Source organism: Crocodylus siamensis, chromosome 9 (assembly GCF_052110815.1).
Source record: "Crocodylus siamensis isolate JL-2025a chromosome 9, ASM5211081v1, whole genome shotgun sequence".
In the NCBI taxonomy this organism is placed as follows: Eukaryota; Metazoa; Chordata; order Crocodylia; family Crocodylidae; genus Crocodylus; species Crocodylus siamensis.
The window spans coordinates 63731017-63758109 of NC_143403.1; the positions used below are offsets into that span (position 1 = coordinate 63731017).

At 46.5% G+C, this 27093-nt stretch overlaps 1 protein-coding gene across 4 annotated transcripts in view; it reads right to left on the minus strand.

Moving 5' to 3' along the window:
- ULK1 (unc-51 like autophagy activating kinase 1) overlaps window positions 1-27093 on the minus strand; it is a 91752-nt gene that overhangs the window by 41133 nt on the left and 23526 nt on the right. For all 4 annotated transcript variants that reach the window (XM_090063056.1, XM_090063057.1, XM_090063055.1 and 1 more), the window contains 5 exons: window positions 24266-24439; window positions 22437-22510; window positions 18913-19014; window positions 8362-8420; window positions 3979-4061 (listed from right to left, as the gene is read on the minus strand). In XM_090063056.1, the coding sequence (XP_089919182.1) occupies window positions 3979-4061; window positions 8362-8420; window positions 18913-19014; window positions 22437-22510; window positions 24266-24439 (492 nt within the window). The remainder of the gene's footprint in view (window positions 1-3978; window positions 4062-8361; window positions 8421-18912; window positions 19015-22436; window positions 22511-24265; window positions 24440-27093) is intronic.

Genomic DNA, 27093 nt, shown 5'->3' on the forward strand with positions numbered 1-27093 from the left:
CCGGGGACTGGGTTTTGAAGGGTGCCATGGAGAAGACCAGGGCACATATCAGAAAGTGGGACGTGAGTGCATCTGCACATGTTTGGGATTTAGGGGACAAATGGTGGAGGACTGTATTAAATAGAGGGGAAAACCCAGGAAGGAAAAGACAGATCCCCTAATTACTCAGGGATTGCAAACTAGCATCATCTAAGGGCTCCAAGATGGCACAAAGCAGCATCTGTGCAGCACGAGTCCATGGTCTTTTCATGAATGCACTATAAATATTCATGGAGGAGTGCGCTCCATGTCTCAAACCTGCAGCCTCAGGAGATCCCCACTGTCTGGATGGTTAAACTCAGTGATTCTCAACCAGGATGTCTTGGCATCCTTTCAAGGGTGTCAGAAAGGTACCACACAATGTCTGCACACCTAACCAAGCCAACATGATTCACAAGATGGATCCAAGTTTCTAAAAGGGGATCCATACTGTTAAAAACATTCCGACCTGGGCTGGTCTTTCCAAGTTCTTTGCAACAGAAGAACTGCTCTATCATTTTTCTGTAGCCAAGAATTGAATGGAGAAAAAAAAAAAAAGTTAAGAGCTGGGATTTTCTAAGGGGTGCCTCAAATCCAGGAGTGCCTTGAATCCAAGGAGGCATGCCTTGAGCCTAAAAAGGTTGAGAACCACTGGCTAAACCAGTCTTACAGCTAAGGGGAACACTTAAAATTTTCCAGACACCAAAAGACATACGCACAATGCTCTAGATTCTCCTTAACACCACAGACGGGTATCCAAGTCTCATCTTCTCATTTAGGCCAGCAGGCCACACTTGGAAAGTCTACAGAGCTCCTGGTCTACCTCAAAGACTTTCCAGCACATTTTTTCAGCCCTCCTTCCTAGAATCATACTCTCTGGTTCCATGCAAAGCCGTCCCCTCATATCTTGGCCAACAGCTATCATCTTTCAGCATTAGTCACTGACCAGCACTGATCGTTTGACTAACAATAGGTGGTTCAACTTGTTTTCTCAAAGATTTCCTGTTGCATCATCCAGGATTTTTATAAGCTTTGGTGGTTTTTTGTTTTTATTATTATTATTATTATTATTATTATTGTATCATCATTAAAGGGCAGCCACTCTGGGAAACACTCAACTTTGAGTCTTGCATAGTTTCTGTGAAATGATCATGAAATTAAGAGGCGAAGAGGCTCTAGGCCTCTTGGTTGATGTTCTACCTACCAAGCACCCCATCCTGCTGTTCTAGGAACCTGTTGTAGCCCCTTCAAGGCCCATCCTTACACTTTACGACACATGAAAAATAGATCAGCAAGCTTATCTGCACAGAGACACCCAGGGTGTGAATGGAATTAATCTACCTCAGTCTTCATGGAGAAGCTCTTGGCTAATTAATTCTACATACAAACACTAGACCATATATTTTACATGCAAAACCAACATTTTCAAAGACACTGTGACTACCTAAAGGCCAGAGGCAGATCTTTCAAACGGAGCAGGGGAAATTAGTCTGGAGGACACCAAAAAGCTAGCTTTGCTTATGGCTATGGATAACAGGACAATGACACTGCTCTACCTGGACTAACCCACAGGGTTAACCTATTATAGGAATATGACCAGGGTTTCAGCTGCTGCAAACTGACACTGAATTTCATCAGCTTATACCATATGACAGTACATGAGAAATTTTTCTATGTCCACTAAGCACTACTATTAATTTAACAATTGGCAATTATTTGCACTGAACTCTGTAACTGAGTGTCTATCTTGGGAAAAGATGCAGAAGCCTTCCCTTTTGCATCCCTCACTCCTGTAACAAAGAAGTGGGATAATAGGTGCTGAGAGAGAAAGGGGGGGGGGAAGACACACAAAATAAAGACTCAGTGAGCATGCCTGTATTAGACAAAAAAAAGACGTTTCCAAGCCCACAGAAGAGAATGGAAGTCCATGGCTTGGCATTCAGCACCAGAACAAGGAAAGAGCAGACTGTTGGGTAGCTCCCTCACAAGCAGGGAGAGCTCCCAAAAGCTTCCAGTGGGAAGAGAGAGATAAGGAACCCAAACAAATATTTGAGTGAGTAAGGGCTTCGTTCTGCATCTAGGACGGGCCTAGTTTTTTCTCAACTGACAGGTGGTATTTAGATGTGACAAGGACTTCTCCTAGCCAGAAGCATGTAGGTGTGCGAATCATAATTATAAGGGAAAAGTTCAAAGTGGCGATTTGGCCGAGGCTCATATATAGGATATAGGCGACTCCACCCCAAGGAAAAAAAAGGTGCATCTTCACTTGCACAAGAATCATATAGTAATAAGGACCAAGAATAATTTGCACTGTAATGAAATTTAAAGTACATTACTCTAAGTTTTCTCTGTACTGAAGAATTTTTTAGCTCTGAGATTCTCAGCCTGGGAGCTGGGCATCCCTGGTGGTTCATGAACTGGTCTGAAGGAGGGTGTCGGGGCTGGGGTTTAAGCTACCTTATGGTAGACAGAGAAGGGGATGGGGATGCTAATTTCTCTTTCTTTTTGTATCACATTGTCACGGTGGGGAAGAGCGTGATCCGTGCTGAACAGAATTAGCTATAACAAAACAGAACTGAACAGAAGCAGTAAACGTTTCACTGTGGGTGGACATTTACAGATGATGTTGAAAAGGAGGAAAGACATAAACAGGCCCAAACCTATTATAAAAATCAAATGCTACGCTTCTCTCTCATTTTCTCTAATCCACGTGCCTTGCTACATATCCAAACCTTTTGAGCCAACACTGGACAATTACACTCAGTCCTGGTTAAATCCATGTGCTTGGTTTGCCAGATGGCAGGTTTCACTGATAGCTCCTATCCAAAAAAACAACAAAGGGATTGCAAAGCACATTTGATTAATCAAGACTGACAGTGTCTTGTCCAGCAATGAACAACCCTCGCCAAGAATCCAAAGGAACAAACCGAGCATGTACCCAAAAGCCCCGATTTACAAATACACATGACTGCATAAGGCAGAGGCGTTCAACATTGTACCTCCACAGCGTTCAAAAGGTAAAATGGCTGCTCTGCAGCAAAGGTGGATTCACTGAGCCTCACGCAGCAAACTCGGCACAAAGACGAAACGTGGCTTCTCTCCCACTAGTCTCATTTCAGTAAATGGACCTGCACAGACAGTGCCAGCTCTTGTTCAAACACTAAGAGGCTGACGGATGAAACAGATCCATTGTGCCAGTGGCACTAACACAACAGGAGCAAAGCTTTTAATTTGCGTTATTCCTTCCCCTCGCCCCGCGGTGGAATTAATTAAACAACAGCCAAATCCCCCTACGAGACAGGCTGCTCATCTTCTGCTTTCTAACCAGTTGAAAAGGGTTTAGCCTCCAGCTTTGCCCCAAGTAAAAATAAAAGATCAAAACAGATGTGTTAGGAGGCAAGTTGGCCTGGTTCTCCCCTGAAATGTGGGTCCAAGGGCCCCCAGATGAAATCCTGACCAGAATAAAGATGTGATCTGCAGAAGCCATGGCAGCAGTATTGGCTGGAATTGGTACCCATGCTAAAAAGGGGTCGCTTGCTTTCAGTTGAGAAGGGACCTGGACTCAGAAAAAGGGTCTCGATGGAGGCTTAGGGGGAATGCCTGGGAGAGGTACCTGAAAGGAGTAAGAAGTGCCAGGAAACTCTGTGGGTTGCAAGGGCTGTCCACGACTAGGGAAGGATAGATGTGCCTGTCTAACCAGAATTTATGTCCAAAAATATTTAGCACTGGGCACCAATGATGGGAGCCTAATACTAATCCCCAAGGGCACAATATTGCACTTGAGGAATTTCACCAGGGTCAATACAAGCCTTTACAGTACCAAGGCCCAGCTTTAACATAACCCAGGCCTCAGGACAACTGAAGCACCATGCATTCCCCTGTGCCGAAGGCAAACTGCAATGAAGGGGCAAAGCCAGCCCACGGAGACTTGTCACCGATTCTAGTCTCGGGAACTCTTACCAAAGTCCATGCGGTCTTTGTGATTGCGCTGAAGAAGTCCCAGCAGCAGCTGCCTCAAGTGGCTTGATGTCTCTCTGGGGATACTAGAAGAGCAGAAGAGCAAAATTAGATTTACAGCTCACCTAGCCATGTCTCAAGATCAGAAAAAGCAACCCCCCCCCCCCAACTACAAAGAGAAGATGCCCCCTGCTCAGGAACTGAACAGGTTCAGTTATTTTCATCCTAGCGGCCTTCCCAAACCACTAGTGTTGTTATTACTAATGCTCTGGGTAATCTCTTTAAAGGCCTGTTCCAAAAGCATCTGCAGATCCTCAACTTTCAAGCTGAGGCTAAAGTCATCTCTCTCGTTCCAACCTCATCCTATTCAATGCCCAAACTAAGTCACAGGATAAACAGCATCTACCTCCTACATAAATGGCATCTATCCTTCCCCCCTGACAACAGGAACCAATTGCTGAGAGAGAGCGAGCAGTTATCTGAAGGAAACTACCAGTTAACGCCCCGGCATCCTAGTGATCAGCTTTGCTAACTTACTATTTTTAAATCACTTTAAGTGTTAAGCCAAGTTTGCAGAAGACCGGTACCAAACCTTAATTTGACTTTTTATGGGATCACAGTTAAACTGTACTTGTGGTGGGTGCCACTGAGATCTGGGCTTATGCTGCTTAGGACATTTCCCCATGCTGAGCGAAGGAGACATAGCAGGTAAATGTGAATGCCACGTGGACGATGGCTGCGTCTGCTTTCCAGTGGCAGCCATGGGGCCTGCAAGCAAAATAAGATGCGTACGGTCTCCCTCCCCCTCCGAGCAGATGAGGTGAATGTAGAGACATGGACACATATCCTGGATGTGCAGGAGCACCGTAGCATAAGCACATGTATTAAGGAAGGGAAAACATGCTTCAACTGCTGCCTAAGCAGACGCGGCTAAAGTTGACTACCCTCTGTCTAGAAAGAGCTGTTCTGGGCAACGACGAGCCGAGCCGAGCACCGCTCCCAGCGAAAGGAGAGCTCTCCAAATTAAATGCTGGGTGGATCCAGAGCCTGTCAGCATTGGCACTGTTTATTGTGGCTGTGCCCAGCTCAGTCCTTGCCGTCTGCCAGGCCTCTCCCTCTCAGGGGTCAGCCGAGGTAATGGCAAGCGCAGCGATGTTAACTGTACAGAGCCGACTGCCTGCTCGTCACGGAGCATGCTACATGTCTGGGGACAGCTCTCCTTCTCTGGGTCACCCCGACTTAATGGGTCCCAAAACAAGCGTCCCTCTTCGACAGAGCAAGCACCTGATGTCTCTGTGTTATTTCACCCATTTCTCCCCACCTCCCGTACTGAAGCAAAGTAAAAGGAGATGGGGCCAGAGGAGAAAGTGCTAAATAGCATTAGCACCATCTTGCTCAGTTCAAGAGCGAAACTGGAGCTCCGAGGCTATATTTAAAGTCTTTAAAAGGATCCAGTTATTTTTCTATGAAGTCCCGGGCCTTGCTCGTGTGGGAATTTGAACCCGGCGATTCCTAGAACACACAATGACGCTGCAGGCGCTCCAGCAGCCCTGTGCATGCAGCAGGAGAAGTTGTTTTCCACTCCCTCTCACAAAAACATTTCTTTCTTTCTACACGTCTGCCAAATTTAGGGCTAGGAAGGCTCTCTCGAACCCCAGACGGGGGGGCTCTCTTGCATTAAGCAGAGACTAGGTTTGGTCTCAGCCAATGTCAGTGGTCTGCAAATAACTCTGGTCAAAAGAGTGGTGCCTACAGAAAGGCACCAAAATACTGTAGCGCAGCAACCCAGGATGCCGTGGGGCTGCATTGCATGCGTTTGTATAAACGGCAAAATGCACATCGGCGCTGAGAAAAACAGCAGCGGCGCACTTTTGAAGTAAAATACAAAGGTGTTTTAGTTCACAAGCGCGCTGCCGCTGTTTTCTGTGTGTTGGCGCGCATTTTGCCACTTAAATGCATGTGCCGCAGCGCCGCGCACGTCAGCTCACATGCTCCACAGCCTTGATTAATCAAGTCTGCTCCGACGAGCTGGATCTCCAGCATGTCGGAGCAGATAACGGTACGTGTATAAATGCCCAGTTTGCAAGCTTTCTTGAAAAATGCATTAGTGCTTAAGGGATGCAACCCTCTGAGGATCACGGTCATCATGTACTTAGCCATCACACACAAGAGGTGGGTAACAAATAACTCAGCACAAAGCTAGCCTCCGTTTTTCTAGCCAGATTCAGCTTGTGTGCATTTTTAAATCAGCCTCAAACAGGGAGGTTCACAGTTACGCCAAAGATCACATAGGAGACTAAAGACAGCCCGGATTAACAGGCTGTTTCTGCATTACACCTCTGAGTGCTTCAGCTATGTTTTCCAAAACCTAGGTGTTCACCATGAACAACTAGCCACCTCCTTAACTTCCAGAGCATCTTGTCGTGCAAGTCAGGAGGATGAATACTAGTTATTTTGACCGGCATTTTTAAAATAGGGAGGCCTTTGGGCTTGCTACCACTGGCATGGGGTCCCCACCTCAAAAAGGCATTTTTTCTGCCAGTAGTCATGTCAGCTTTCGGCAGAGAATTTAATGCTCCACCCCTGTGGCCCAAAACAAAGCACGTCTTCTTTCAGGACCAGGCCGCTGGGTTGGGCAACAGGTGGGACATGCTAAGTAGCCCCACACAGAATGAAACAAAACCCTGGCACTGGCTGGGCACATGGAGGGCAAGGGCTCTTGGGTGGTTTTCTGTTTTGCCCAGCGTCAGCACAGCTGAGGCAGCAGCTATCCATGTTTATTCAACGAACAGCAAAGATTGTGGTTTGCATTAAGAAAAGAAAAGAAAGAGAAAAAGATCACCCAAGTTCATTAGTTTGCAGATTAATGCCCAAGGGAGGCCTGTGGCACTGCTTTTTTAAGAATGCTTTGTTAATTAAAGCTGATTAATAATACTAAATAAATAAGAATGGCCACTCTCTCTCTCTCGTGGCTGAATTTCATTTCTAATTAAGTCAGCCTCTGTCTCAGCAACTCACACAGTTGAAAATGGCATTGGGGCAGAATAGTGCTACTGTGGGAGAAGGCTTTAAAAGGAACAGATTGTGTTTCTCTGTCACTAAAGCACGCAGACTCTTAGGTGAGTGCCGATTTATTTTTAGGGGTCTGCAGGGAGGGAAAGAGGAAAGCAGCTCCTCTTTCTGCCTCTAGCAGGAAGGCAACAAAAAAGTTCTTCTGACTCCATCAAACCCGTGGGGTCAGTGCCCATGGCAAGGCCAGGTTATTTGGGTAGATGTGATCTCTTTTATTAGACCAGCTGAGTAGTTGGAAAAGAGTTCTTTGCAAGCTTTCAGGCACAAATCACCTTGTTCAGGTATGGAGAGAGTCTCTGCTGGTCTGAGATCGCCAAGGAATGAGAGAAGGTAAGACATGTGACAGGATGTCAGTAAGAATGGAAATAGGTTGCATTAGACCAACCCTGCTACAACCAAAAACAGGGCAAAGCAGGAGGCTCAGTGTCTAACACCTTGATCAAAATGTAATTTTGAAATCACAAAAGCAGCAGCCAGGGAAAGCAAAACTGAAACGCTAGAATAGGCTGCACATTGGTCACAGACCTGCAAAACCAGGATTTCTTTGCACCACCTCCGGCAGCTGCTGGTGTCAACAAGCTAAACCTAAAAGCAGGATGCCCGATGAACTTCCTGCCACTTTGAGCTAAACCGAGCATCACTCACACCAGTCAAACACGGCAGCGGGTGATGTTGCATACTGAGAGAACAGTCCGTTTCTCTCCTAAGCTCAGTTCAATTCAGTGACTGGTTTGAGCTTCCCAGTGGAGAGCCTTTTTCTAATGCAAAGAGGATCTGATGCTTTAATCCCATCTCTAGAAAGATTAAAGTCTCTAGAGAAGATGGGGAGGCTCTGATTTAAGAGGGTAGTATCAAATTAAAGCTCATAATAAAAAACAAAACATCACAGCACAACAAAACCCAGAACACTATATGGCAGGTTACTTATTTAGGGAGCCAGGTCACACCACAATGGAAAGATGGTGCTTACTTTATCTGTCCATCCTGGCGGGACTTGCAAGCTTGCCACATGCAGAGGGCACATATGTGTTCACATTTTGCTCCACTAGTGACCTGGGCACAGGAAGTTGTTTTTCTGATTTACAGAAAACTGGAACCTGCTTTACCTGCAAATGCTGGGAGAAGTCACAGTGCTACAAGGGGGAAGACACTGGTAGCTCCTGGATTCATAATGGTTAAGGAATGGGGAGGCAGGGGGCCAAACATTTCAGTCATATCCCCAACATGAGGAGCCCATGGTGCAAGAAGACAGGTGTAAAATACAGACAGAGTAAGCAAGCGGGCCAAAAATAGCAGCGCTGGAAGAATGCTTACTTAGGCATCAGCATCTTGTTTTTCTCATAGAAGAGTCGAAGGTCTTGAGGGCTGCTGGCCTATGAAGAAGAAAAAAAAAAAACAAGATGTAAAGCTGCTTGCAACAAAGGAAGGGGATTAGGATTTTTATCCTGCTTCCCAGTCATTCTGAAGTGCTTTTCTACTGCTGAACTTGCCTCAAAAGATGCTTCTATTTCAGGAGCCCCTTTAGGTTGCAATACTCAGGCTGCACTATGGAATGAAAAAAAATCCCAACACACAACATTTCAGCCTCTTGGATTTTTATCCCCGACCCGATTCCTTTTTTCCTGTCCCTTTCTGAAGGCTCATTTCAATGGCTCCTGCCACTCTGCTCTAATCTACCCTAACAGCCTCTCTCCGGAGGTTAAAATCACTGCGGACGTGACGAGTCCCAAACGAGGAATGGCAGCTCCTGCCCACAATTCTGGATTAATTCCCCAGGGTAATTTCGAACAGGGGCTGGGACAGAAAAAAGAAGTGGTGGGGGAACTTCAGCTCTGTGGGGAGGGGAGGGGAGTGGGAGGAATAAAAAAGCAACCAGATCCTAATGCCTTTTACTTAACTCCAATAAGCCAGAACAGCTCAAGCTCCAGCCATCACCGCAGATGGAACAAAAAAAAAAGAGAGACCAAACTCTGGGAGATGAGGAGTTAAAAAAAAAAAAAAAAAAAAAAATTTATACATACTGGAGAAGTTAGCAGCTGGGGTTAAAGATAAAATCTCCAGGAAATAATCAGGGACTCGGTAGAGCCCCTGTTGTCCTCATTGTTTGTTTGTTTGATACACACACTAAATAATACAGGACCAGCAAATTGCCCCAAGAGCGTTCTCAGCATACAGAAGCTTTCAAGCTTAGGCCAAAAAACTCTAATGCAAGACAGCCTGGACTGGCTACAAAACCACAGACGGGAAAGGCGGTGGGAACGGGGAAAGAGAGAATGGAACGATTCCCGCTCCACCAATCGCCGCCTGCAAACACGGTGGTTGGAGAAGGTGGGACGGACAAGGAGGTCACAGGCTGCTTCTCCTGACCTTGGGGAACCGCAGAGAGTTACCAAAAGACAGAGCCCTGCCTCCTACCTAGATCCGTTTCTCAACTGGAAGCATCTGAGGTCAGCAAAGCAGCTCCAAAACCCCAAACTGCGAGTATACAAGCGTGAGCCAGAGAGACTGGGGCATCGTTATTTCAAGTGGTTTGCTAACATCCCCCGAGAAAGCTGCCAGTTTAAACAGTGATCACACCATCCCGCTGAGCGTGAACACACAGCCAGCCCCAGCTACAAGGGCTTGATCCTACTAACCCCCCGCCCAAAGAGAAAAGGAGGTCAGCTGCTTTCACTGAAATAAGGGTTTTCTTTCTGCAATCACCTGCCCCTTACTTCAAGGGAACATGCAGCACAGGAGTTGCAGCAACATGCTGTTCTTCACAAAAATACGAAGCGACCCTGGCTTGGCAAAGAAGCCCGTGACACAGACGATCAACCCATGTCTGAGCCCTGCTGTCTAACTCCATTTATTTCCATGCAGCTCTGCATTTTATGCCCTTCCTCTCCCGGCCCCTGCCCTGTCATTTGAAGCTTACGGCTTGGAACATCTGAAGCAGGCAAGCACACGCAGTACATGGAGGAGCCTGGCAACAGTGCTGTGCCTCGCTAAATATACCCCAGACAAGTAGAAACGCAGTCCCACAGCAATGAAGTGAAGCGCTTATTCACGTCCGAGAGAAATACAAAGCTCGGCTGTTTTCTCTATTCGTTTCCTGGCCTCGACAACTCAATTGTTACAGAAATATAATGAAGCTTGGGCTGGTTTCAAGCATTGTTTTGTCTGAAGTTTTCCTAGCGGCAAGCAGCCGCAGTACATTAAAGAAGCATGTCTTTAAACCGCCAGCTAATGAGAAGCCCAATTCTCAGCGATCACCTGTATTGGGAGGGGGGGAAAAAAAATTCCCATTTTTTAAATGAATGAAAGTTTGGACCAGTACGTTTGCAAAAAAAGAATCCAGATCCTTTCCTCAATTGCAACCTCTCTCACAGTGGGGACAGTGGCTTTATCAAAACCAGGTTCTCTTAGCAGAAACTGCCCTAATTTCAATGCTGGCCCTTGATGTGGCTACTGGCTTGTTGGGAAGCGAACCAAGACCACCGACTCATGGATCCTCTTGCAGCATACTTTCTCCATTGACCGAGCAGGACCGATTGCATCTTCATGTTACTTGGTGACTAATCACATAAGCCAACCACTCCCACTCCTGTTCATGCTAGGCCTGCAGTAGCTGCCTATAGGCAGGCTATCAAGTCTGCACTGTTAGGAGCACTTGGGAATCAATAAGACACAAGAGCTCCAGTTACCTCTACACCTATAGGTTAATTTAATGAACATCTCACCCAAGAAAATAAACCCACAGGGCAGGCAGACAGACATTTTTTCCCTTTTTCTGTGGCTAACACAAATTTAATTAGCCAGAGCCCACTTAGCCTTCTCCTCAGATACCCTGCAGTGCATGCAACCAGAAATATTTACTGGTGAAGAGACACTAGATAACATTTGCTCTTTGGATTTTCACTTCTGGGATCCCAAGAGTCCACTGTCTGCACCATCTTCCAGACACAGTCCTGCATCTCAGGTAATTAGAGGAGCAACAATCCAGCAGGACCCACGCCGCCCCTCAAATGAAACCACAATCAACTGGGCACTGTCTACATGTGGTAAAGGGACCCCAGCTAGACCATTTAATTCATATTAAAGCAGGGAAGCAACCACAGAACAGTTCTCTCCAACTCCTGAACAGCTGCAAGGCTCAACCAGGCTTAGGTCAAACTCAACGGGCCACAGTCATCCCAGCTGTCACTCCACTGACTTGACCCAAGCAGCATTGGGGACGGATTTGCTTCGTTAGGACAGTGAGCACAACCATGCTATATCTTTTTGGGGACTGCTGGCTGCCAGATGAGAGAGCTGGGTATAGCCCCATAAGTGGGGATTTTCAGAAGTAACCCATGAAGGCTTGTCACTGCTCACTGAAGAAGTCAATGAGAATATGACCAACCAACCAGCACTGAGTCCATCTGAAAGAGTCTTGCTCTCAGTGCTGCCAAATCAACATTTCTACTGAAGGTCTTCAATAAACCATCACTTAACTATGGCCCTAGCTTCTGGGTACACATGATGAGATTATGGAGGAAAAACTAAGGTACCATTAGAAAACTTGCAAGCTCTTGTGGTTACAGAATAAAAAAAAAAAAATAGGTTGACTGACATGCACCATGAAAGTGTGGCTTGGAGGTTTTTTCCAGGGGGTAGGCAAGTAGGTGGGAAGAATTCCAGTTTTTGAATCCCGATTTTAAAAGGTTTTTTTTTTTTTGAAGGTACGGGCTTAAGGACACTGAATGCAAGACCCTGTACTCCCTTTAAAGTGGTGTTTTTTTTTTTACTGACATCTGACAGACTCATAACCACTGGTCTAAAAGCAGCAGCTCACCGACTAGAGCAACCTGCTGCTTTTGCATATGTATATCAGCTTCAGTTTCCTCAAATTCTTCTAAAAAAAATACAAGCCAGCTTCCAAAAGGAATCTCACCCCTATCAATACTGGGCCAACTCCACCTCACTCAATTTGTTCACGTAGAACCAGATTGCTTCCACAAAGTGTTTAAATTCCATGTATAGGAAGCTTCCTTCATCGACTGCACTGTGAAATGGGCCCTCAGTACAATAATTCTTTGCAGTTGTTGCAAATGGTACATGAACCTAGTACTGATCTAGGAAGAATCAACTGAGAGAGAATCAAGCAATGGGCTCAGTGCAGCAGGCTTGGAAATTAAATTTTTCATCTAGTAGCTAGCTGGAATGAGTGCATACCCAGGCACAAGTTAACTCTTTCAGAGCTGCCGGGTAAGTCTCATCTATCTCAGCAAAGCCCAGAAGTCTTTGAATTAGTGCAATTTGCCTGTCACACGCGCGCTTCATTTTCAGCCAGAGGATTCATCACAATATGCGATGCCACAATGAATGCCACCGCAATGAATGCCCAATAGGATCATGTGTCTAGATGCAGATTGTGCTACTGCACACTTGAAAAAGAATAATTCAGCAACTCATTAAGCTTTAAAAACCTTAAGAACCAAGAACCCCCCCCCACCCCCGACTTTAAGGTGCTATGCACCTGGGACTCCCCTGCCGTATCAATAGTACTCGCTTCTCCAGCGGAAGAGCACAGCCAAAATGAGTATACGTCTTGTCTATAAATGAAAGCCGTGAACCAATAGTCTTCAGCATAATGCAAACTTTAAGGAGAGAACTAGACTGGCGCAGGGCCCTACTTTGTGACATCTCACGCAAGACATCCCCTCCCCTCCTCTCCCCTGGCATTTCTTTCCTCTCCTGCCTCTTTGTAAACTCTATACGTTTGTAAGCTCTTGAAGGCAGGGACTGTGCCTCCCCATTATTTGCCCAGGGGTAAGCACAATATACCTCTGTGCTTTGGGAGGGTGTCAAGGTGTTTCTGTGAGGCACATAACTAAGACTGCTACAGCAGTAAATGCCCAGGTCAGACTGAGGGATACAAGGGAGAAGGGCCACAAGTTTGGACCACGTCCTCCTTTTCTTAAGCTACACACATTAACAATTACCCATTAAGAGAGTGCCTGGCCAATCTGTTAATGGGGATTACCAATCCTGTTAATCTCATCTCTGGCAGTTTCATTTTACAAGGGTTTCTGTTGTTGTCTGGTAAGGCATCAGGGACATCCATGCTACTGGCTAGCCATGATCAATAAGCAGAGGCGGCTTGTATCGGAAGGGTGCAGCAGAGGACAGGGTGGAGGAGGAATAGCAAAGTGCAAGAGAACAACAGATACAGGAAAGTCACCTCAGGTGACCCAACCCCTGTTAATTTTAAAACTTCCCCATCTGGCTATAAGAGACATACCACCACTCCCGTGCCTTGATTTATGGCCTACCCTTGACAGACAGCTGTGCCCTGGGCTTCTACATCCACTGGATCCTTTACCCGCCCACCCCAGGCCTTTCAAGTATTTTTTATTTTTAGAGACCCCTTCTCGCAGAGGACAATGCTGGAGCTCCCCGTGCACAAAGCACACCGACGGCCCCCCCCCCACACACCTGGGGATGGGGCTTGAGCCAGGTGAGCTGAAGCAAGACTTGGCTGAAACAAAGGAGTCCATATCCCATTGCACCAGAAGGAAACACCCATTGGCCAGTTCATAGCTTTGTTCAAGAGGCTAAAAATAAGTCCTAACAGAGCTTGCAACACTGCAGACACTGGCAAAATAAGCAACCCTGTATGAACAGGCTTCCAGAGCAAGGGTGAAGCTCAGCGGGACCCGGTCCTTTGAGCCAGCAGCAGCAGCCAAGGGAAAAGGATAGGCAGCCTCTCTCGCCCGCTCAACTCAGCCAGGGCTGGGGAATGAAGAGGGGCTTCCACAGGATGGATTTGGGACTAACAGGCTTATCCAGACTGTCTACTTCTGCTTTGTACATGGGTTATTTCACGCTCAAGACATGAACCAGGAAGCCTCAGCTGGACAGTGGAGAGAGTGTGGGAAGGATGCTATTTTTGGCACGCACTTAGGAGATGAGACTGGGCCTAGCTTCCCGGATCAACGATAACAAGAAGTCCTTTTTTAAATACATAGGGGGCAAAAAGAAGGTACTGGGTAACGTGGGGCCCCGCTCTACAAAATTTGGTCATCACACCAGATGACAAAGCTAACCTATTTAACGACTTCTTTGCCTCCATTTTCCTGAGCAGGGACCAGATCAGCCCCCCCACCAGGCCCCCTCAGGCCCCAGGGGAGACGCACCCAGGCCCAGGGTTAGTGAGGATCTAGTCAGGGAATATCTGGAGGGACTGGATGTATTTAAATCAGCTGGTCCAGACGATCTCCACCCCCGAGCACTGAGGGAGTCAGCCGAGGTCACTGCGGGACCCCTGGCATGGCTTTACGAGCACTCGCAGTGCGCTGGTGTGGTGCCAGAGGACTGGAAGAGGGCCAGTGTGGTTCCCATCTTCAAAAAGGGGAGGAAGGAGGACCCAGGAAACTATAGGCCAGTTAGTCTTACCTCAATTCTGGGCAAGCTTTTTGAGAGAATTATCCTGGTGCCATGTCCACGAGGGGCCAGCAAGAGAGATTATGCTTAGGGGCAACCAACACGGGTTCATTACAGGCAGGTCCTGTCACACCAACCTGGAGGCCTTCTACGACCAGGTCACCAAATCCTTAGACGCAGGCGTTGCAGCAGACATAGCCTTTCTGGACTTTCGGAAGGCCTTCGACACTGTCTCTCACCCCGTTCTCATTAAGAAACTGGGGGACTGTGGTGTCGACACCTGCACAGTCAGCTGGGTCGCCAACTGGCTGGAGGGCCGCACCCAGAGGGTGGTAGTGGATGGGTCTTATTCAACCTGGAGGGACGTCGGCAGTGGGGTCCCCCAGGGCTCGGTCCTCGGGCCCGCACTGTTCAACATCTTCATCAGCGACTTGGACAAGGGGGTAAAAAGCACCCTGTTCACATTTGCTGATGACACTAAGATGTGGGGGGATGTGGGCACGCTAGAAGGGAGGAATAGGCTACAGTTGGACTTAGGTTACAGGGGTGGGCAGACAAGAATAGGATGGGGTTCAACACCAACAAGTACAAGGTGCTGCACCTGGGGAGGAAGAACCGGCACCATACCTACAGGCTGGGGAACTCCCCTCTCGGCAGTGCAGAGGCAGAAAAGGATCTTGGAGTCATCATTGATGCCAAGATGAACATGGGCCGGCAGTGTGGGGATGCAGCCAGGAAGGGCAACCGCACCTCGTCGTGCATCCACAGATGCATCGTGAGCAGGTCCAAGGAGGTGATTCTCCCCCTCCATGCAGTACTGGTCAGGCCGCAGCTGGAGTACTGCGTCCAGGTCCGGGCACCGCATTTCAGGAGGGATGTGGACAGCATGGAGAGGATCCAGAGGAGGCCACTCACATGATCCGGGAACAGCAGGGCAGGCTCTACGAGGAGAGGCTACGGGACCTGACCCTGTTCAGCCTCCACAAGAGAAGGCTGAGGGGGGATCTAGTGGCCTGTTACAAACTAGTCAGAGGGGACCAGCAGGCATTGGGGAGTCCCTGTTCCCCCAAGCACGACCAGGAGTGACCAGGAATAACAGTCACAAGCTGGCAGAGGGTAGATTCAGGCTAGACATCAGGAGGCGCAACTTCACTGTCAGGGCAGCTAGGATCTGGAACCAACTTCCAAGAGAAGTGGTGCTGGCTCCTACCCTGGCAAGGCTTGACAATCACCTTGCTGGGGTCGTTTGACCCCAGTACTCTTTCCTGCCATGGTAGGGAGTCAAGACGATGATCTGCTCAGGTCCCTTCTGACCCTAGTAACTATGAAACTGATTTATAACATTTGCTCCTTCACCTTTGCCTAGTACAACAGGGTCTGCTGGCGGCACCACATGAAGTGACAGTCACGTCCCCACTCTGCTGCTTTGGGCTCCTCCTAGATCAGGGGTGGGCAAAATGCGGCCCATGGGCCAGATGTGACCAGCCAGGCCACTCTATCCAGCCCAAAGGGCCCCTAAAAAATTCAGAAAATTAATTTGTCTGCCCCAGCTGCCTGTCATGTGGCCCTTAATGGCTTGCCAAAACTCAGTAAGTGGCCCTCCACCCAAAATAATAGCCCGCCCCTGTCCTAGATCCACTGAGCCAAGGCCCTGTTCTTTTCAGTCACTACAGACCAACATCTATGTGCTCTGAGGGTCCCCTGTCTCTGCCTGGAGCTGGGTGCAGAGCCAATTATGATCAACTCCATGGCCTTTAGCTGTTGCAGCAAGCCGACAAATTGTGCCAATGAGGCAATAAACCCCATTAACGTTTAACTGGCTTTCCAAACATTTGCAACCGTTGGGCTGCATTCACCTGGAACTAACACCCCAGGGAAAAAAGCAGTTTGTGACCTCTGCCTTCAGCATCAGCAGACGTGATCTCACCATGCGCATGCGCGCAGAGGACCCTTTGCTTTCTTCTTGATCAAACCCATTCCGTGGCTAGTGGTGGAACAAGTTGGACTCCATGCTCCATTCTTAAAACAAACCCCCCCCAAAAGAGAAAAACAAGGAAAAAACAGAGACAGATGTGCAACACCTACTACTTGACAAACAAGCTATTAGCCAATCAATACCCTCTCAACTGGGTCTACCCTCACCTGCCAAGAAATCTGTCCCCTCAGCAGGGAGTAAGGGGGTGTCAGATGCCCCTTATTTTACTACTCAGATCAGGGATCACATAGGAGAAGGGAGATCATAAACTACAAGGTTGTATTCTCCAGTGTACAAGTGAGAGGACACAGAAATAACACGGCTCTGGGAAAAATCTTCCCATTAAGGTTTTTGTATGAGAGCACACATTTTCTTGAGAAACTTTTTCAGGTAAATCAGAAATGCTCATCATTGAAAGACAAGAATGCTACCTCATTCTTATGGAGCTCTTTTAAAAAAAATAAATAAATGAGGTGTCCCAAGGCTGCATAGGTGCTGTGGCTGAAGAAGCTCACTGGGCTAGTGATATCTAAAATTAGTCTGGCGTTGAGGTTTGAGATGACTTAAATGGCAAGCAGGGACTCAGTTACTTGCAAGAGGAGACGTGACAGTCCCCTACACATACAGAATTAATACCTTCCCCTGGTTTCTGTCAATAAATACAAAATTATTTGTTTTCATACACCCCAAGTTAAATTTCCCCCCCTCCACAATAAGATCTCCCCATTAAGCCAGGATGCAGGGACTGGAAAACACAGAAGAAAAGGAGCCAGCAGTTATGAAACATTCACAGGTCTTGTAAAAACAAAAAGGAAAAATAAAGACAGACACAGGAAGAAAGCTTATTTTAAAATGCAGAACAACAGGGCAGGATGGAAAGCACTGACAGAGAAGGAGAAATAACCCCGACACCTCGAAAGGAAGACGTGCTCCAAGCACCGAGACCAAACCAAAATAAAACACTCTGTTCACCGTCATGCTTGCCCACTCTGCCCTGCAAGATTTCTGACAGGTTTATAATTCGCCTTCTCCATCCCGATTACATAACCTCATAAACATCCAAGGTCTCACTTGAAACTGTGAAAGCTCTGGATCTAAAGCCCAGAAGAATCCAGCAGCTCATAAAACTGAGCTTATCACATCAGCGGCTTTTCTTTCAGTTATCTTATTTCTCAGGGAGTCACTTGTTACAGCGGTTGAGAAAAGCTGGTCGTAATGGTCACTTAGTACACAGTCACCAGAGCTTCAAAAACCAGCCCCCCCCCCCAAAAAAAAACTCTGGCCAGAAGAACTGAAGTTTCCAAGTCTGGCACCCCAACTCAGCACTTGACTGGCAGGCAGGAAACTGTGGTTTGACCCTTCTCCCCCCTGGACTACAGGAGACGAGATCTCTATAGTGTTCACACACTGGAAACCCTATGAAACAGGAAGCAACCTACCCACTACAGAACAGATGAGCCTTTTCACCAGAAAAGTCAGTTACGATCACGCTAGAAGGGTTTCAAAAGCGCTTTTATGTCATAGACAAGGAGTAAAGAAATGAGAGTAACTTGGGGAGTTTAACAAGAAAACGGACGAGCTCTCCGATTCACAGGGCATGGGAGAGGGAGAAAAGCGGATGAGAGTTTACCATACAGAAAAAGACTGGTGGTTGGACGAGAAAACTGGAAGCTGAAGGTGAAGTTAAAGTCACACTGCAAATAAAGCAGACAGCGAGTGCGATGAACCACTGGGACCAGCTGTCATTGGATATGGTGGACGTAAAGATTTCAAATGACAGAGCATCAAGACAGGACAGCATCTTTAACAAGATGCTCCGAGTCAGCCAGATGTTAAGAACATAAAAGCCAGGAGGGGAATTCTACGGCCTGGGTTATATACAGGGGGTCGGACTAGAGGCTCACAATGGTCTCTAGCCTTAAATGTCCATGAATCTACACAAATGTCTTCTCTAATGAGCCTTGATGAATCAGATCACTATTAGCCAAAGCCAAGCTCACTCAACTACATCATGCCATTTCACACCACTGTCAAGCATCATCCATATTTCCCTTACATCCATATTCCCTTGCAATTTTCCTTACTGTCCTTACACCCTGCCCCTTCCCGATAGAAAATTAATCATATGCCAGCAGAGCCACAAAGGCAGCCGTTTTGAAAGAAGAGGGGCTGCAGACTGCATTGCTTTCAAGGGTCCAACACAACCTTCTGAAACAATGATCTTTCGCAAGAACACAAGGTGCTGTACATCTCATCTGCGAGTCTGGAGAAGCAGCAGCCTCTACCACCGTAATGGATAGAGCAGCCTGCTGTCATGGGAATTAACGAGCTTATCTCTAGTGCGACAGGCAGATGGACAGGGCAAAAGTTTGCCTGGGAGTTGGGCTCCTTGCACTCAGTTTTATACATGACAGAAACCTTAGAATCAGCAAAGCAGAGAAAACCAGCAGGAGGCTCACCAAGCGTTAACAGGAACAACTCACCTGGAAGGGGGCCTTTCCCGTCAGACACTGGTAAATGATGGTTCCTATACTCCAGAGGTCAGCTTTGGCGTCATAGTGTTGAGACATAATGACTTCAGGTGCCTGCATTGGGAGAGAAGAGCTTTGTTTATAAGGACCTGGCCTTCCTCTTGGCAGCCACAAGAGAAACAGAAGCCCCTGATATGCCACCACTTTTAAAAAAGCGCTGGCCAAGATTTGACAAAAGGAGAGATTAAAAGATTTACCAGGCTATGATAATATTAGCAGGGAGGTGATTTCATAACTCTAATCTGGGGAACGGAGGCAGAGTTTTATTTCAGGTGGCCAAAAATTCCATCCCCTTTTGTCTGGTGTACGGCAGGCAGAAAACAGCGCATTCCCTTCTCAGATATTAGATTTCCTGTTGAATCAACTTGCACACAAAGGAGTCCCTTAAGAATAGCTCAGACAGCCCTTTTAAAACCAAGGCAAACACACAGATACTTAAGCCCATAGAGCAACTTTACCCCTTGCAACCAAGGCAAACAAAGGATCACGTTGGTCTAGGTAACTCAGGTCATAATCACCTCCGGCGTGTCTTAGCAGTCTAACCCAGCAGGTAGTTCATTAGATATGCCCGATAGCACAGTGCCAAGAAGCATGGCTTGGGTTCAAATGCAAGTCTGTGTTTTTAAGTAAAAGAGGTCACACCCCAATTGTGCTTCAGTCAGAGTTCGAGCTTTCCTTACCAGGTTTACAGCAGCTCGCCACAGGCTTGTTCCAGAAGCTACAGAGAGCATGAATGCATAACGATCAAAAAAGCTGCCAATGCAATGTACTCCCAGGACTAGCAGCAGAAGCAAGTGGCAGGATGGCTAAACCCTACATTTACCAAACTGGATTTCATCCAAACCCTGCAGGAGCAGGAGATCAGTATTCAAGCCCAGCCATGGACAGAGGCAAAGACTTGTTCCAGCTGGAATGGAAAAGAGGAGGTACAAACCAAGGGGGCAGCAGCTGGGCATTGTAGACTTTCTCCTAGAGGTCACAACACACAGCACTAGACACCAGCAATATGCCTCTCTTTGCATCAGGACTCAAACCCTCTCCTCCTCTCCCTCCACAAGTCCACCTTTAAACTAAGAACAGAGCACATTTTCAGCCCGAGACCTACTTCCAGAGTTCCTTAAAAAAATTGAATGGGAGAGAGAAAAAAATCCAACAGTTCTTTTCCCCATCCTTTTTAATGGGAGCTTAATGTTTGATCTACTTCCAAGAAAGAAAGAAAGAAAGAAAAAAGGGTAAAAATAGACAATTCAGGACATTCTCTCTCAGCAGCAAAAAGAAGAAAAAGTAGTTACTTCATCCTCATACAGTATATGGCCAAATTAACATCTCTCTCTGTTTATTTATTTTTCAGTATGAAGGCAGCCTTGGTTTGGTTTGCATCGAGAGACGGTGAATATTAAAAATTGTTGAGCTAAACTACCATGGTGCAACAGAGCCTAGCGCAGTGCTAGCCTGAAGGCTCAGGCTGCAGGGTTGTAAATAAAGCTTAATGGCATTAGGCACCTATATCTCACTGAAATTTGGGGAGGTGAAAATCTCAGCCTAAGTGACCATACCTGGAAGAGCATCAAGTACTGGCTTAGGACAAAGTTAAGCACTCACGCCTTGGAGATGGGTCACAGGGCTGGTAAACCTGGCTTTGCCATTTATTTCTGGTGCCCTGTTGTGACTTTTTTGGGGGGGGTGGGGGAAGATGTATCAGGTGATTGCACACAGACACACGGGAAAGGGATTTCTACCTCACATTTCAGCCTGCTGGAGGGTTAGTTTGGTTTGCTTCCTTATTTCATTTCTAAAGTCTTTCTGTTTTGCCATTTAAGCAAATACCTTTCAGACAGCTGGCTCTGATCGCAACCAAGGGAAAGGGTAGAAGTGAACAGCAGAAGGAACAGTGTGAACGGTTGAAAAGCCGCTGTTTTAGGATTCAGTGCTGTGGCAAAATGCACTTTGCAGCATTTGAACTTGCTCCTAAGAGTCACTCCCAGCCCAAAGCTGGGAACTCCTTTCTCCCTCCACAAGAAGGATCACGAGGGAAGATATCCAGATGTTCTTAACATTGAGTCTCTCCCATTTTCAGGGTACCTGACAACAAGGGAACGATACAGAAAGCCGAGAGTTGCTAGCATTGTGCTAGCGTCTCATGTAACACTTCTCATTCCCGACCAGCCATGACTCTTGTTGTTAATCCACACCTTCCTCAACAGCATGCCCCAAGCACACACTAGCTCGTGAGCAGGTGCTGGTTTCTACTTTAACTACTGAAGTACATCAGAACGCAGTAGAGATTTCTGCCCAAGACGTATGGGCAACTGGTTGATTAGCCTCGCTTTATCTCCCACGAAGAAGACACTATTCTTACAGGCAGAGAGGAACATCACACACAGCCAGTCCTGATCTAGCTATAGGGCACGTGTGCCATGCCATGGCTACATTAAAAAAGCAATACAACTGGAAACAGTATAGAAAACGCTTTGTCTAAGAGGCCCGATAACAGGGGAGGTTTGTCTTTTAAAGGCAGTGCGAATACCAGTACTAGATAACACTTCCTCCATGTCATGGGCCCTTTAAAAGGTACCAGGAAACCAGGGTACGAGAGCTCCCAGACGGCAAGTGGCGTCGGAAGATTAGTTAACACTTGTGGAAAACCTTGCACTACTTTTTGCCTCGAGGACTAGCACCAGGAACCTTTTTGTGTAAGCAGACAAGGCAGAACCCATCTCTCCCAAATACAGCAGGAGGTCCGGGAAGAATGGCAACATACTCCTCCTCCTCCACGGTCGCAGAGGTGATGCTAGCAGGAGGAGAATGGAAGCGAATAAAAATGGAGATAGCTGGGAAAAAAAGGGCGAGGAGGCCTGTCTAAATTAGGCTCAAGAGGGAACTGAGGAGAGTGGACCTGCAGTGCCACAATGCCTCATCTCAGCGACAGTTCCCTGCCATGAGCACTTTATAAAAGGCAAAGTCTTGAGGGATGTACCATCATCACTCCGGTGCTTAGTCTTGCACTATTACAAGTCAGCCTTCAGCTGAAGGATCCACGTCCTTCACTGGAAGAGGAAAGCTTCTGCCAGTGGGTAGAAAGCAATATTCTCTTTTGTTTCCTACAACGTACCAACAACTTGTCGGAAAGGCAGATTCGAGCAGAGCGTCTTACATATCTGCCATCTGGTTGCTCAAAGGATCATTACCGAGCCATCTCTCCCCCTCCACGGTTTTATGTACAAATGGCAGCTTTTTGAGAATTATGAACTAGAATCTAGATCCCAGAGGGATGTCTGGAAGAAAAGTAGGTATTTCATAGGGAAAAGAAGCAGGCTGTGTGTTTGTGCAAAACTTTGAACATGCAAGCTTCAGTGTAAAACAGCAGGTTGTAAACATCTAAGCAAGTAATCACAAGTCCCACACATCGGAGGGAAAAAAAAAGCTTACTTTTTGCCAGTTTGTGACAAAGCAGTTCCCTACCCACACACACTTACCATGTACATAGGTGAGCCACACAAAGTTGCTGCCATCATGTTATTCTGCAGGTATCGGGCAAATCCAAAATCAGCTGCATGTAACAAACAAAAAGAGGTGGCTCAGGTTTAGACAGCAGCCCCCGAGAACCCATAACGTTTCCTATAGCAAAAGTGATGTCTGTTGTCCCAAGTATTAAGTTTTAACCCATCTTCATCTTCAGAACAAAAACAACTTTAACTCTACCTCCCAGCTACCTAAATACTTGCTGTAAAAACTTCCACTGAGAGATCCTAAGTACAAAGTCAGACCAAACAGTGGTCCGGTAAAATTTAGACTGAGATGACCCTGCCTGAACTAAGGGGTAGGACTTGATAGCCTCTTTGGGTCCTGGTCTAGCCCCATCTTTCTTTGATTCCATGTGCCATAGGTCAGAAATAAAGTCAAGAAAACAAAGCTAAAAAAAAAAATAAAAAAATAAAAATAAAAATCTGTATTAAAAGAAAAATCAATCCCAGTTCATCCAGAGATACCGTCCGTCTCTATTTGTCTCATGTCCATTATTCAACCCTCAGTCCTTTACCAAGTGAAAAATAGGATGGTAGGGTCTAGATCCGCAGCCAGTGGAATTAGTGAAGCTCTACCGACTTCAAGGACATTACCCAATCTACGCTAGCTGTGAATAACATTGGAGCTGCCAATCCCAGGAAGGTTCAGCAGAGATCAAAAGCTTTTCTTTTGTTTTCTGCTGCCTCCTCATCTTCTAATTTGGCAAACTCGTAGCTACGATTGACTCCAGAGTTACACTCACAACACGGTGTTACAAACGTCAAAAGACACCTTCCACCCGTCATATCCTCATTTCTGGAATATGCTTGTTCCAAACTGTTTCGTTAGAACAGCTGCAACAGTATCATCTCTGATGCCAAAAAGAAAGCCGAGCCATAACTTCACCTGGTTGCTAGAAAAGCCAGGGGCTACGAATGCCGAAAGGATTACATCTGCAGGTTACTCAGTGTCTGATCATATGACACTTAGAGGTTCTCTCAAGGTTACCAGATATTTCAAGCAAGACAGTTACTTGACACTGCTGTTTATGCCATCATCTGTCATTATTAGATTATTACGGTTAGCCGTTCCTCCTCCTGGACCATCCACCATCCTTAGGGAAGGCAGAGGGGTGGTCAGACAGCATGTTAAGTATGTAGGGTGTAGCTAGAGCTCCTCTTTAGACAGCCCTCCCTTTTTTTTGTCCCTGGTGAGCACTAGACACTTCCACTTTCCGTCCACCACCAAATACCACCGAGTTCTTCGACTACAGCTGAACAGCAGGAAAATATCAAACAGGCTTTCCTCCTGAACCTTGTTTCTCAGCCAAAAGCCACGAACACGTTCCCCATAAGACAGATGAAGCAGAGAACTGCATTGTTTAACTGGTGTCAGAGCCAACTTGTGAACTGTACTCCAATGAGATAGATATCCATGAATAAAGGAAGTGATTATACAGTTCTTACTTCAAGAGGGACCTTGGGAAACACGCTGGAGACAAGTCATAGGACACCAAAATGCTCTACTTGCCCCAGCTTACCTACCAGTGTGAGTCAGCTCAGTTTTAGAAGGCAGGACAAACTCACATCACTGTCAGCCTGGCAAGGGCTAAAATTAAACACCAGTTACAACCATGTTATTTCCGACATCTCTCTCGATAGCAAACGGAGCAAAGCTCCCTGCTCCTTTTGTTGCTGCTTATCCAGTTCCAGCAATACAGCTTGGGATGGCAAACAGCTGATCTCAATCATCCCCCAGCAAACATCATTCCTTAAAGCGAGACTCAAGGAAAAGCTCTTACCAATCTTTATGCGAATGTTGTTTGGATTTGACTTCCTGCCTCCAGCGTAAGAAAGGAGAATATTCTGCGGCTTCAGGTCCCGGTGGATGATACCTTTGCTGTGTAGCATTTTCATGGCACCTGCTATCTGCTGGAGAAAAAGTCTGATGGTGTCTTCGCTCAGCGTCCGCATAGCTAGAAGGCATAAAACAAGCACAACTGTAATGCCAGCTGTCACTAAGGAAGCCAGAAGGCAGCTTCTCTACAAAGCCTAACAATAGTAACACATGGTCTTGCACTTCCACCAGCAGATGTGGCTTTTCTTCACCTACTTGATGAGCATCTCTTGAACTACCACCTTAGCTAGGGTGTGTGCTCCTCCACAGCAAAGATGCTGCAAAATGCTGCAGGCCCAGTTCTCAGATGAGAAACCAACATAGGATCATTGACTTCCAAAGCAATGCAAAGGGCTTAGGTGGTAAAATGCCAATTTACACCACAAAAGGATCTGGCTCCTTGACAGTAAGGAGGACAAGAGGGAATAAATAGACCTTGTCAACAAAAATTAAAAACTGGAAAATAAATAAAACTCAGTAGACAGGTACAATGCCAACTGGATCCTCTGGGGAGTCAGCCTTGGCTTTCTGAGAACTTCTGAGGTTAAAACAAAAAAAGTACAGCTTGAATACGTTTGACAGCCCCCCACCTGCAACAAGCTTGGTACAAATTCACCCCGTCTATTTTAAGAATCATTCGGCATGCATCTCTCCCTCCTCCCCCCACCCAGAAGCACATCTGTAAGGCATAAATTGCCAAGTTCAGAACAAGCCCCAGTATCAATAATGTTTCTGGCTTGGCCGGACACTGATGTTCACGGACAAGTAAGGTTCAAAGAAATCCATTTCACTTGAATAAAACCATATCCCTCTTCCATGACCCTGTAATTACTATAGCCTTTGTTGTTCCAGCTGTTCTCTACAAAAAGGCCTTGAACTATGCTGGCAGGAGTATCAAAATACTGTTTTACCTTGTCAGCCAGAGGGGAGGAATCCTTATGAAAACACAGACGAGGTCATGGGCAGCTTTAGCATAACACAGGAAATTAAAGATTTAATTTAAAAAATATGCGTATGGGAAATAGTAAGAGATGCACGTTGATTAGACAGTGCCGAGTACAGAAAACAAGCTCCAATCACTGCCAAATCCCACCCTTTTAGAAGGGGCACCCAGGACTAGCAGAGGTAGGAGGTCAGTCAAACACCAGCAGATCCTTTGTCCACATCTACACATGACAAGTGCATGTGCCTGTACAGTCCTTTTCCTCTGTACTTCCCACACTGGGCCTTTTTCTGCCAAGCTGGAACTCTACCACAAGTCTCTTGCTTTTGAAGGAGACCTTCACCAGTACTCAATAGACTCATTTTAAAAAAAGGCATTCAATTCAGGCACCCCCCTGGAAGTGTCTTCCATAAAGAGCACAGTCTCATCTCCAGCAGGGCCTCTCAGACCTATTAAAGGGCTGCTAGGATGCATCAGGGTAAGGATTCTCCACTTCAATGCAGCAACATTCTCCTATAATCAGCTAAGGGTCAAAGCTTGGTCAAGCGCTCCTCTTAACTCATTCCTCCTGAAGGCGATATCAGGGGTTTTTAGGACTCCCATCCCCATAGTATTTGAGTACCTCTGAAACTACTGTATTCATCCTTGCAACAAAGAGTAGGAAGTGCAATTATCCTCATTTTACAAAAGAAGAGGCCCACCAAGACTACATGATGCGACCATGGTCACAGACCATGTTCATGGTGGAACAGGACTCTTTCTTCCATAAACTTTATGGAACTGGAATACCTGGATAACACATCTCCAGCCAGGGCATCACATCATCTGAACATGCAACATTGGCCCCAGTTGTATTACAAAAAAGTTCCAAAGCAGATTTTCTCACTTTTTAAAAGAGGATTAGCCCCACTGAACACAGAGCAGGCACTCCAAAATCTCTCTCTCTCATATATATGAGCCAGTGACATATTTATTTAGTTATTTATTTATTTTCAGCGTAGAGTCCACCATCTCATTATGTTCCAAACAAAACGAAAAGAAAAGCAGGGCTCCAAGCGTGACAGTAATTACGCTGCCTAGCTAGCTGGCAACAGCAGATATTCCTTTGGCTAAATACGCATTGCCTCTAGCAGTTAAACCATTTCATTCAAGTCTTGCTCTGTCCTGCCATACATAATGTCTTCAAGGCATCACCCTCTCTCCACTACTTCCATACAATTAAGTGTCAAACACATTCACCACTACTTTCCCTAACAAATTAAGGATTTGTAACCTGGAGCTGCTCTTCTATTCCTTTATGCTCAGGAGAGATGGGTACAGGGACTGAGGAACCGTAGCCATAAGACAGCAATTTCAGGGGAATTTGTGGTTTCCTATCTGCGCCAAGTCCTTATGCTTGAGAAGATAACATCTTCCAAACGTGAACAGAACGCAAATCAAATGCAAAGTCTGCTGTAGCTCAGCAAAGATATGAAGCCACAGCAGGGTAGAATGAATACAAGATGGAGATATGCTGGACAGATGCTGCTATTCTTGCAGCCCTTATAAAACTCAAGAATCAAGCGAGGTTCATGCTACAGTTGATGTTACTTGGGAAAGCTAGAAGTAGCAAGAAGAGGAGTTATGTTCCTCTACTCACGCCACAGACAGATACCCAACACAGGAGAAGCTCCACTTTGTCTCCTCACTCAACCCCATTGTACTAATAGCAGCTTGAAAAAGCAGGCTCTCAAAGCCAGGGGTCTCCGAAAGATGAGCAGAGGCATAGAGATCACTCTTGCCCTTTTTCC